At 44.6% G+C, this 12,500-nt stretch overlaps 2 protein-coding genes across 2 annotated transcripts in view; one reads left to right on the forward strand and one right to left on the reverse strand.

The window, feature by feature from the left end:
* Positions 1–12,500, forward strand: part of LOC138950518 (uncharacterized) — a 272,384-nt gene that overhangs the window by 162,471 nt on the left and 97,413 nt on the right. The window lies entirely within an intron of this gene.
* Positions 27–12,500, reverse strand: part of LOC138950516 (uncharacterized) — a 27,732-nt gene continuing 15,258 nt past the window's right edge. Inside the window, exons 2-6 of the mRNA XM_070322250.1 lie at positions 7,943–8,012; positions 4,171–4,293; positions 2,735–2,869; positions 1,714–2,346; positions 27–300 (exon numbers count right to left, since the gene is read on the reverse strand). Coding sequence (XP_070178351.1) covers positions 88–300; positions 1,714–2,346; positions 2,735–2,869; positions 4,171–4,293; positions 7,943–7,993 — 1,155 coding nt within the window. The 5' untranslated portion in view covers positions 7,994–8,012 and the 3' untranslated portion in view covers positions 27–87. The remainder of the gene's footprint in view (positions 301–1,713; positions 2,347–2,734; positions 2,870–4,170; positions 4,294–7,942; positions 8,013–12,500) is intronic.

Below are 12,500 nucleotides of genomic sequence, written 5' to 3' on the forward strand. Positions count from 1 at the left end.
GGGGTGGGGGGAGGGGGATCGGGAGAAAGAAAGAAAGAAAGATAGATTACGTTAGGCTAAGTAATAACAAACGTGCGTGCGTGCGCTTCACCAATATGATACAGCTATGCAACAGTACCTGGCAACCAACTGTGTGTAGGTAGCTGCATCCATGGCAGGGTCCCCGCCCTCATTCCGTTCAAAGCTTGCCCTCCACCACGCGTCGAGCCGTGTCTGGTCAGCCATATCGTCCTCACATAGACACACCTGGCTGACATTCCGACTTGACTCGACGCTGAGGCCTTCCTGCAACTCCTGTAACTGAGGTCAACACACACGGACTGTAGAGAATGCGGAAAATGGCACACGGGATGGTTTAATACACGATGCACACAAAGACAGTGTAACATTAGGCCTACCTGAGTTTGAAATCTCTTCATTCCTGATTTAGTGTTTACCAGCCTAAAAGACAACTTTCTGGACAAAAGCAAACCATCCTTTCGGAAAAGAGTTTCCCGTTTGTGGTGACGCGCATAAGGCTACGTAAAGTACAAGTGACGTCGTTTTCGCGACAAAAAAATGATGTCTACTATTCTAATTCAAGGTCATTGTTCTTAGAGCTCCAGTAAAGAAGTAAAAAGCAAATGCTTATTCGACTCGCCTTCGTCTTGTCCCACAACAATGTAACCCCCCCCCCCCCCCCATTTTAGGATCCCCCCCTCCCTCCCCCATGGAAGACTCCCGCCACCACCACTCCCACAAGAGTCCCTCCCTTCTTATACAACCACCCCCTTTTATGCCTGACCTCCCCCAATAGGACCCTTTTTTTATTTTTAAAGATTATTTGTTCATAACCTCTGTAAGTTAACCCACATTTTAAGACTTAACCCCAATAAAAAAAATATTTGAAAATTCCTATTTCAGCTTCATAAATTAAATTTTCAAGAGAACGTTGGCATCAGAATAATCGAACAAAACTTGATCAAAAGTGTGACTTGTAATATTCCAGATATGTTCAGTGGTGATCATCTTGTCCAGCAAACATGTCCATGCTATTACTGTGAACATTTTCGAAACAAGCTACATTTTGGTCATGTCTGCTGATTAATAACACCTACAATTGTGTGAAATATGGAGGCTTTGTTACCCAAATATCTGAAAGAAACTAAACTTAAAAAGTTGATGAGCATGACCCCGCTGTGACCCCAACATTTGACGAAGGTCAATCAAATCGGGGTCAAATCGGAAGATTATTAAATACCAAAAGTCTGCAAATGTTTAAAGGTCTAGCTTCAAAATCATCCGAGATAATCTTAACGTTAAGTTTTTTGTTCGGACATACGGACGGACACTGCATACAGTGTGTGGACAAAAAGCCTAGCGCTATGAACTGGCCCTTACTTTACGTTGGTGAACAAAGCTCTCTCTCTCTCTCTCTCTCTCTCTCTCTCTCTGTCTGTCTCTCTCTCTCTCTGTGTCTCTCTCTCTCTTTCTCTCTTTCTCTCTCTCTCTCTCTCTGTCTCTCTCTCTCTCTCTCTCTCTCTCTGTCTCTGTCTCTCTCTCTCTCTGTCTCTCTCTCTCTCTGTCTCTCTCTCTCTGTCTCTCTCTCTCTCTCTCTCTCTCTCTCTCTCTCTCTCTCTCTCTCTCTCTCTCTCTCTCTCTCTCTCTCTACTTCTCTCCTGCGTTCGTCTGTTTTTGCGTGTGTGAGCGAGTGTAGGTCAAGAGTTAACTTACATCGCTCATGTTCAGCAGCACCTCCTCCAGACAGCGTCTCGTTGTGTCGGGCAGGACAATGGCCTGGTGGAGGGCTGGCTGTGTGACCAGGTCACCCAGAACAGAGCGCCTCACAACATCTCTGGCTTGCTTCAGGTAGGCAGCGGCCTTCTTTAGTTCTTCTTGAACTGCAAGGGGGTCGTCTTCTGTCTGAGGTATGATTGCCGCCATCATTATCCCACGCTCGCGATGTATGACGAGCAGGTCAACAAAGTCCTCCTTCAGGTTCAACGGCTCTGCTTTGACGCTGTTCGTGTTCCTGGCGGCTGCACCAGTATAGATGCTTTGGGTATCGGCACCATATACACCAAATTTAGCTTGGGTCAGAAGTACCATAATTTCTTTTTCCCTTGCGGCTTTGTTCTTTATCTGATTCATGCAGTGGTGGACATTTTTCAGCACTGTGTCTATGCGGACAGTGTCCCTGACCTCTCTACTCTCATCTATGTCTATTTGTTGCTGTGTTTTCAGTACCTGGATTCGCTCACCTTCTCCGATATATGCCATTCTCTCTTGCACAGTGTCCATGTGAGCCGGGGGGATTATGTATGATTCGCTCTCAAGGTGAGGGAACCAGGCGTTGAGAAACTCCCTCTGGAATCAAAGACATGATGATGTACTGTCTACTCCCTTCTAGTACCATTCACAACCTACGTCAACTATGAAGACGGTGAAAATACAGACACCAAATAGGGACTTATGTCTCGTTGGTGGTTCACACAATATTTGCCTAGAACACAGCAGATAATTGTTCTATGGTGTAAATTCAAAATGAAAAACAAAAACAAGGAAAACAAGGAAAACAACAACAACAACAACAACAACAACAACAACAACAACAACAACAACAACAACAACAACAACAACAACAACACAAAAAGAGTAAAACTAATGATAATGCACCTTATTCAGTTGAAACGTAACTTCAAGTCTTAAAATATGAGGTTTCGGTGTGTGGTTTTTTTTTCTGAGATGAATTTACCTCATGGTCTGACAACCTTAACACTTGGTCCTCTGATTCCTGTGATCTTGTCATTAAGGGCGGGGCAGGAGAGACAGCCTGGTTCCCCGGTGACCCAGAGGTACTGCACGGCGGAGCACATTCCACAGCCGGTCCCTGTGTGATGTGCATAATATAACCGTCACTTCTGTCATAGCGCTGTTCATAATTATGAGTTGTGTGCATGATATGACCGTCACTTATGTCATAGCGCTGTTCATAATTATGAGTTGTGTGCGTGATATGACCGTCACTTCTGTCATAGCGTTGTTTTAGATAGTGTGACTCACCTTATTGTCATGCAATAGTATGTGAACGTGTTTCCTCACATGGTACAAACATTATTTTATTTTCCTGTGCGTTTGTGGGCCAAAACGCCCACATACACTCATGGTTTTGCACGAAGAGGATTGTATGTGCTTGGCCGTATGTTCCGTCGGCCATATACTTATACTCTACTCTGTGTCGTGGGATGCATGCTTGGTATTTTCATGTTTCTATAATTCACTGACATGGATTTCAGGATCTTTACCATTTTTACATGGTTTTGTACCACAGCATGGGGGGAGGTGGGGGGGGGGGGGGCAAGCAGGTATGCAAATAAAGTGACCCGGAGGATCGGAACATCTCTTCTCTTTATCAAGCAGGTGGCGGGGTTCCAAACACTCAACCATCAACTTGGCTGTTGCGATCGTCATCAATGAGGAATGTTCAGTCTATTTGCATTGATCGACACTGACACGGACAATGCATGAATACGACCCCAAACAAATTGACAGATTAGATCGGCCTCGTAGGAGCTGAGGGGGACGGGAGGGGGGGGGGGGAGGTGGCAGGAGAGACAGAGATAGACAGACAGACAGAGATAGACAGACAGAGAAAGACAGACAAAGATAGACAGACAGAGATAGACAGACAGAGATAGACAGACAGAGATAGACAGACAGAGATAGACAGACAGAAATAGACAGACAGAGATAGACAGACAGAGATAGACAGACAGAGATGGGTTGGTTGGCTGTGGCAATCACGATAACATTGTAGACGGTTCTAAAAACCGCATGTCTTGTTACACTTCTTTTGTCAAATCTTGTTAAACGTCTTAATCTCCTTGAAACATGTAAACCTGTGAAAGTATTCATTCGTATTCATTCTTTACCATTTTTACAAAGTACTTTTGGGGGGGCTTACTGATTTGTCTATTAGTGTAAGGGAAGGAACTGTGCTTGTTCTTGACAAATGGAATGTCAGGATTACTTTCCCTTTAATTGTCAGGAAGTCAGGAATCAGTGTTTTAGAATTCTCAGGAATGTTGTGTCTAAGTAAATTTAGAAAGGAATTAGTGACAAAAGATTATTTGAAGTATGTGAGTGTTATTTTTTTTATTTTAATGAGTTTTTAGGCTACCCAAGACGTACCAGATCAACGGCGCGATTCGTACAGCCCTGAGCAGCACAGTTGGTACAGCGGGCACAGTTCGCACGGCAGTCACACTCCCCTTGCCTGATGCACCGTGATTCCCTGCTGCACTGGCAGCACGCCTGCAACGTACAATGCGAGTGTCCCCTGTTGTCGTGAGAATGTACGTGATGTATGTCTACACTGTTCAGTGTCCCCTGTTGTCGTGAGAATGTACGTGATGTATGTCTACACTGTTCAGTGTCCCCTGTTGTCGTGAGAATGTACGTGCTGTATGTCTACATTGTTCAGTGTCCCCTGTTGTCTTGGAAATGTACGTGCTGTATGTCTACACTGTTCAGTGTCCCCTGTTGTCGTGAGAATGTACGTGCTGTATGTCTACACTGTTCGGTGTCCCCTGTTGTCGTGAGAATGTACGTGATGTATGTCTACACTGTTCAGTGTCCTCTGTTGTAAGAATGCACGTGATGTATGTCTACACTGTTCAGTGTCCTCTGTTGTCGTGAGAATGTAGCCTACGTGCTGTATGTCTACACTGTTCAGTGTCCCCTGTTGTCGTGAGAACTACGTGCTGTATGTCTACACTGTTCAGTGTCCTCTGTTGTCGTAACAATGTACGTGTTGTATGTCTACACTGTTCAGTTTGTTTGTGTGTTTGCTTAACGCCCAGCCGACCACGAAGGGCCCTATCAGGGCGGTGCTGCTTTAACATATAACGTGCGCCACATACAAGACAGAAGTCGCAGCACAGGCTTCATGTCTCACCCAGTCACATTATTCTGACACCGGACCAACCAGTCCTAGCACTAACCCCATAATGCCAGACGCCAGGCGGAGCAGCCACTAGAATGCCAATTTTAAAGTCTTAGGTAGGTATGACCCGGCCGCGAAATTTTTTTTCACACGTCAGTTGCGGGCTTTCAATCCCGAAGGCTGGTTCCGAGTAACTACGAACGTAATCGGAAGTTCCGATGTTTACCAAGTCAAAGAGCCGAGTCGAACACTATCCTTGCGTCATCCAGAGATATTGTACAGATCTCTGCGTCATCTTTGCAAGCAGCTTCGGAGATTTCAAAATGTTTGCTGTGTGCAACACATGTTCAACGACAACATCTAATACGAATATTTTGGATGTTTTGAAGGAAAGAACTTCTTTTTTTCTTGTCGTAAAACTAAAATACACCCTCTAATTAAAAAGCATGCACGCGTATGGGAGCCACAAACCGCATGCATACTGGCACACGCTGATGCTGGTGATTCTGACTGTACACTGTTACAACTTAGATCTAACTGAACATGATCACGTTACTCGTTAGATCATCAGTGCTATTATTTTGTAGAAACTAAAAAGGCACTCGGAGTCCCGTGACAACATATTGAAGTATCTGTGAATGTGTTTCTGACAATTAAATGGGAACTCTGGTGTACACGAGGTCTTCTGCTGCAGTGCATGGTGTCTAGATCTGGGTTTTGAAGGTTTCCACCGAGGCTGATGATACTGCCTGTGTAGGGAGGGCGTTCCATTTGCCAATGGTGCGAGGAAAGAAAGACTGCTGTCTGTATGATGTTCTGCAGGCTGGGAGTTTATGAGCCTCAGCATGGATTGAGCGAGTGCTGAGTGCAATTCTTTTCGCTCTATCCTATTAATTCACACATTGACCCTGCAGCAGTGACGATCATTTCTAGATTGCAATCGGCAAAGTTCGTAGCTCGGATTGCACTCATTCCAGCGCTACCGTGTACTGGGTCAGCGAGACACGAACGACAACTCAAATCGATAAGCATCCGAACACATCGGAACTTCCGTTTACGTTCGTAGCTACTCGGAAATAGCCTTCGGAATTCAAAGCCCGTAACTGATGTGTGAAAAAAATTTTCGCGACCCGGCCGGGGTTCGAACCCACGACCTCCCGATCACGGGGCGGACGCCTTACCACTAGGCCAACCGTGCCGGTCACTGTTCAGTGTCCTCTGTTGTCGTGAGTATGTACGTGCTGTATGTCTACACTGGTCAGTGTCCTCTATCCTTAGCGGATTATGCCTTTATTCAGTTATTCTGCAGAAAAGACGAATGCTGGAGAAAACCCGTTTTTTCTGAAGCATTTCTGCATAATTATCCTTAGCGGATCATGACTTTATTCAGTTATTCTGCAGAAAAACAGAAATGCTGGGGAAAAACTGTTTGTTTCTGCAGCATTTCTGCATAATGTCATCTTTCGGGAGAGCAACTTTTTTTTCAGTGTCCTCTGTTGTCGTGAGAATGTACGAGCTATATGTCTACACTGTTCAGTGTCCCCTGTTGTCGTGAGAATGTACGAGCTATATGTCTACACTGTTCAGTGTCCCCTGTTGTCGTGAGAATGTACGTGCTGTATGTCTACACTGTTCAGTGTCCCCTGTTGTCGTGAGAATGTACGTGCTGTATGCCTACACTGTTCAGTGTCCTCTGTTGTCCTGAGAATGTACGTGCTGTATGTCTACACTGTTCAGTGTCCTCTGTTGTCGTGAGAATGTACGAGCTATATGTCTACACTGTTCAGTGTCCCCTGTTGTCGTGAGAATGTACGTGCTGTATGTCTACACTGTTCTGTGTCCCCTGTTGTCGTGAGAATGTACGTGCTGTATGTCTACACTGTTCAGTGTCCTCTGTTGTCGTGAGAATGTACGTGATGTATGTCTACACTGTTCAGTGTCCCCTGTTGTCGTGAGAATGTACGTGCTGTATGTCTACACTGTTCAGTGTCCCCTGTTGTCGTGAGAATGTACGTGCTGTATGTCTACACTGTTCAGTGTCCCCTGTTGTCGTGAGAATGTACGTGCTGTATGCCTACACTGTTCAGTGTCCCCTGTTGTCGTGAGAATGTACGTGCTGTATGCCTACACTGTTCAGTGTCCCATGTTCAGGGCCGGACCAAATGACTTGTAATGGGGGGGGGGGGGGGGGGGGGGGGGGTTCTTCCTTTTTTGGGGGGGAAAATCAGCGAAGTGGCGAAGCCACAAGCGCGCGCCTGCAAAGCAGGCGCGCGAACTAGGGGGGTCCGGGGGCATGCTCCCCCAAACATTTTTTGAAAAACGGTTAAAATCTGTGCAATCTGGTGCATTCTGGGCCTTGTTTTGAGGGTTAAGGCCTGTCAGTGTGAGTTGGTGGGGGGGGGGGGGGGGGGGGGGGGGGGGGGGGGGGTACCTTTTTCTCATCGGATTTCACATTGAATAAAATTTGTTAGAGACACACACAAAATTTATTTAAAAAACAAAAAAAACCCACTCAAAGCAAGGTACATGCTTTTTCCAGGGGTGGGGTTCCGGAACCCCTGGAAACCCCCCCCCCCCCCCCCCCCCCCCTGGGTCCGGCCCTGCTGTTGTCGTGAGAATGTACGTGCTGTATGTCTACACTGTTCATTGTCCTCTGTTGTCGTGAGAATGTACGTGATGTATGTCTACACTGTTCAGTGTCCTTTGTTGTAAGAATGTACGTGATGTATGTCTACACTGTACACACATACATACATACGCACGCATGCACGCACGCACAGACAGACAAAAGTTAGCATCGCATAGGCTACACTTACGTGAGCCAAAAATCAAAAACAAAAACATTTGGACAGTACAATATAATTTGGACAGTACAATATAATTTGGACAGTACGATATAATTTGAACAGTACAATGCAATGCTATGCACAACAAATCAGTATGCAAAAGACACCACGATCGACAAAACAAAACAATGGGAAACACTATGGACAACACAACACGGTGACAGCGGCCTACCTGACGAGATGTCTTCGGAATGGCCCCGCTACCTGACTGCTGGCTCGCCATTGTTCTCGTCCTGTCTCACCTGAAACATCAACACCATGTTACAAAATTAATATGACAAAAACGAAGGATACCACTTTTGTAAAAATCGACGAAAATTCAGGCAGAAAAAGTTTGAATGAAATGACGGGAAGGAATTGTTCAGTTGGGGAACAAAACGTGTCACAATACTTTGTTGTTGTTGTTGTTGTTCCTTCCTTCTCCAGAAAAGAGCATACATTCTCCACACAATAAAGGCTCTGGAGAATGTATGCTCTTTTCTGTTCATTGTCTGTTGTTATTTGTTTATGTATCGTTTGAACATTGGATTTCCCTTCTTCAAAGCTATGTAACGTCAGAGTCCGACAAAAATTGATATTTAGGCGGCAGGGGAGACTACAACATATTGCATGTTTGTGTGCGTTCAATCGTAAATTTTTTTTTAGGAATTCTAAGCAGATTCGATCGATACGTGCATGTTATTTGTATTTTTGACCAAACTATGACATTTTACACAGATCTCGACAGTCATTGTTCACCTGCATCTCAGTCGCCAGCGCGGATCCAAGGAACAATGATTATGTCTCGATCTGTGTAACATGTCATATTTTGGTCAACAATACACATAACGTATAATATATCCGTCCGTTTCACATGCCAACGTTCCAACAACTTATCTTTGTTTTGTCTTTTCACTAAATTATATGTATAGTGAATTGGCCTAAACCCGGGCAGTGTCTGTTGGCTTTGATTATATACAGCTACTGACGTCTGTTTGGAGTCGACACGTGCTCGTCGCGTGCACCTCAAAGCTCTTTCAGTGTCTGTTGGGTTTGATTATTATAGAGATGATGTCATCGCCGTAGAGCTACTGATGTCTGTTTGGTTTGATTATATAGAGATGATGTCATCGCCATGGAGCTACTGATGTCTGTTTGGTTTGATGATATAGAGATGATGTCATCGCCATGGAGCTACTGATGTCTGTTTGGTTTGATGATATAGAGATGATGTCATCGCCATGGAGCTACTGACGTCTGTTGGGTTTGATTATATAGAGATGATGTCATCGCCGTAGAGCTACTGATGTCTGTTTGGTTTGATGATATAGAGATGATGTCATCGCCATGGAGCTACTGATGTCTGTTTGGTTTGATGATATAGAGATGATGTCATCGCCATGGAGCTACTGATGTCTGTTTGGTTTGATGATATAGAGATGATGTCATCGCCATGGAGCTACTGACGTCTGTTTGGTTTGATGATATAGAGATGATGTCATCGCCGTAGAGCTACTGATGTCTGTTTGGTTTGATTATATAGAGATGATGTCATCACCATGGAGCTACTGACGTCTGTTTGGTTTGATGATATAGAGATGATGTCATCGCCATGGAGCTACTGATGTCTGTTTGGTTTGATGATATATAGATGATGTCATCGCCATGGAGCTACTGATGTCTGATTGGTTTGATGATATAGAGATGATGTCATCGCCATGGAGCTACTGATGTCTGTTTGGTTTGATGATATAGAGATGATGTCATAGTCATGGAGCTACTGATGTCTGTTTGGTTTGATGATATAGAGATGATGTCATCGCCATGGAGCTACTGATGTCTGTTTGGTTTGATTATATAGAGATGATGTCATCGCCATGGAGCTACTGATGTCTGTTTGGTTTGATGATATAGAGATGATGTCATCGCCATGGAGCTACTGACGTCTGTTTGGTTTGATGATATAGAGATGATGTCATCGCCATGGAGCTACTGATGTTTGTTGGGTTTGATGATAAAATTATAGAGATGATGTCATCGCCATGGAGCTACTGATGTCTGTTGGGTTTGATGATAAAATTATAGAGATGATGTCATCGCCATGGAGCTACTGATGTCTGTTGGGTTTGATGATAAAATTATAGAGATGATGTCATCGCCATGGAGCTACTGATGTCTGTTTGGTTTGATGATATAGAGATGATGTCATCGCCATGGAGCTACTGATGTCTGTTTGGTTTGATGATATAGAGATGATGTCATCGCCATGGAGCTACTGATGTCTGTTTGGTTTGATGATATAGAGATGATGTCATCGCCATGGAGCTACTGACGTCTGTTTGGTTTGATGATATAGAGATGATGTCATCGCCATGGAGCTACTGATGTCTGTTGGGTTTGATGATATAGAGATGATGTCATCGCCATGGAGCTACTGATGTCTGTTGGGTTTGATTATATGGAGAGAGATGATGTCATAGTCATGGAGCTACAACGTTAAACAGAATTCGACAAACTTGTTACTGCTTTTTGTTTTTACAAGCAATTGGTGCACCTTATGCTTGACATACCATGCACTTGTTGCCATCAAACAAGTCCCTTCCCGACAGATCCTTTAAAGAACCATGCACTATGTCGCCTGTATAATGTGTCTGGATCATGGAGCGATGCAAACTTAGAAACAGCGCATTATGGAACACAACCTTCAAACGTTAAAAGACTTGCTGGGTTAAACTGCACAACGTTTCATATGTATAGAAGTCTATAAAAACCTATGTCATAATGAGTTCACATTAAGCAAATCATACAATCCCATTTGTAGTCATTCTCTTTGTCAATCACCCAACCACCCTTTTGAACCCCCACCCCCACCCCCTATCTTCCCCTCACCAATCCCAATCTGTTTGGTCACTGCTAGTTCTCTGTCGGTCACTGCTAGTTCTCTGTTGGTCACTGCTAGTTCTCTGTTGGTCACTGCTAGTTCTCTGTTGGTCACTGCTAGTTCTCTGTTGGTCACTGCTAGTTCTCTGTTTGGTCACTGCTAGTTCTCTGTTGGTCACTGCTAGTTCTCTGTTGGTCACTGTTCTCTGTTGGTCACTGCTAGTTCTCTGTTGGTCACTGCTAGTTCTCTGTTTGGTCACTGCTAGTTCTCTGTTGGTCACTGCTAGTTCTCTGTCGGTCACTGCTAGTTCTCTGTTGGTCACTGCTAGTTCTCTGTCGGTCACTGCTAGTTCTCTGTTGGTCACTGCTAGTTCTCTGTTTGGTCACTGCTAGTTCTCTGTCGGTCACTGCTAGTTCTCTGTCGGTCACTGTTCTCTGTTGGTCACTGCTAGTTCTCTGTTGGTCACTGCTAGTTCTCTGTTGGTCACTGCTAGTTCTCTGTTTGGTCACTGCTAGTTCTCTGTTGGTCACTGCTAGTTCTCTGTCGGTCACTGCTAGTTCTCTGTTTGGTCACTGCTAGTTCTCTGTTGGTCACTGCTAGTTCTCTGTTTGGTCACTGCTAGTTCTCTGTCGGTCACTGCTAGTTCTCTGTTGGTCACTGCTAGTTCTCTGTTGGTCACTGCTAGTTCTCTGTTGGTCACAGCTAGTTCTCTGTTGGTCACAGCTAGTTCTCTGTTGTTCACTGCTAGTTCTCTGTTGGTCACAGCTAGTTCTCTGTTGGTCACTGCTAGTTCTCTGTTGGTCACTGCTAGTTCTCTGTTGGTCACTGCTAGTTCTCTGTTGGTCACTGCTAGTTCTCTGTTGGTCACTGCTAGTTCTCTGTTGGTCACAGCTAGTTCTCTGTTGGTCACTGCTAGTTCTCTGTTGGTCACAGCTAGTTCTCTGTTGGTCACTGCTAGTTCTCTGTTAGTCACTGCTAGTTCTCTGTTGGTCACTGCTAGTTCTCTGTTGGTCACTACTAGTTCTCTGTTTGGTCACTGCTAGTTCTCTGTTGGTCACTGCTAGTTCTCTGTTGGTCACTGCTAGTTCTCTGTTGTTCACTGTTCTCTGTTGGTCACTACTAGTTCTCTGTTTGGTCACTGCTAGTTCTCTGTTGGTCACTGCTAGTTCTCTGTTGGTCACTGCTAGTTCTCTGTTGGTCACTGCTAGTTCTCTGTTCCTCTGGATGCAAACAAAGGCAATAGTCCCGGGTTTTTGTACACCCCTAAACAAACACAAATATTTTTAATGTTCAGTTAACAGCTTTTCACAACCGCTTTTTAAGAAGTTGGCAAGGTCTTGTGATTTGAGCAGAGTCAATGGTTTGAAGTGTCGGAGAGAGTGCTGGGTGGGTTGGGGTTTTTTTGCGAGTGAGGGCAGACAGCACAGACGGAGAGAAAAGCGCAATCTCCGTCATTGTAGCCTTTCAGTCCAAGTTGAATAAAGTGCCAGGTGCGAATTGAAAGCGACACGCAGTATAAGCTGTCGTCTGAGATCTGTAGTCAATGGTCGCTCCCTCTCCTTTGGGTTCCATCTTGGGATTTTTCTCGCGGTTTCTCTAAGTGTCGCCTGTACAGTGTGTCTGGAGTACTGCCAACTTAGATGCAACTAAAACTTGTCAGTCGCCTTATCTTTTTAATCCTTGACACACAGTGCATAGAGCAAAACACAACTAAAACTTGTCAGTCGCCTTATCTTTTTAATCCTTGACACACAGTGCATAGAGCAAAACACAACTAAAACTTGTCAGTCGCCTTATCTTTTTAATCCTTGACAAACAGTGCATAGAGCAAAACACAACTAAAACTTGTCAGTCGCCTTATCTTTTTAAT

This window comes from Littorina saxatilis, linkage group LG16, assembly GCF_037325665.1.
Source record: "Littorina saxatilis isolate snail1 linkage group LG16, US_GU_Lsax_2.0, whole genome shotgun sequence".
Classification (NCBI taxonomy): Eukaryota; Metazoa; Mollusca; class Gastropoda; order Littorinimorpha; family Littorinidae; genus Littorina; species Littorina saxatilis.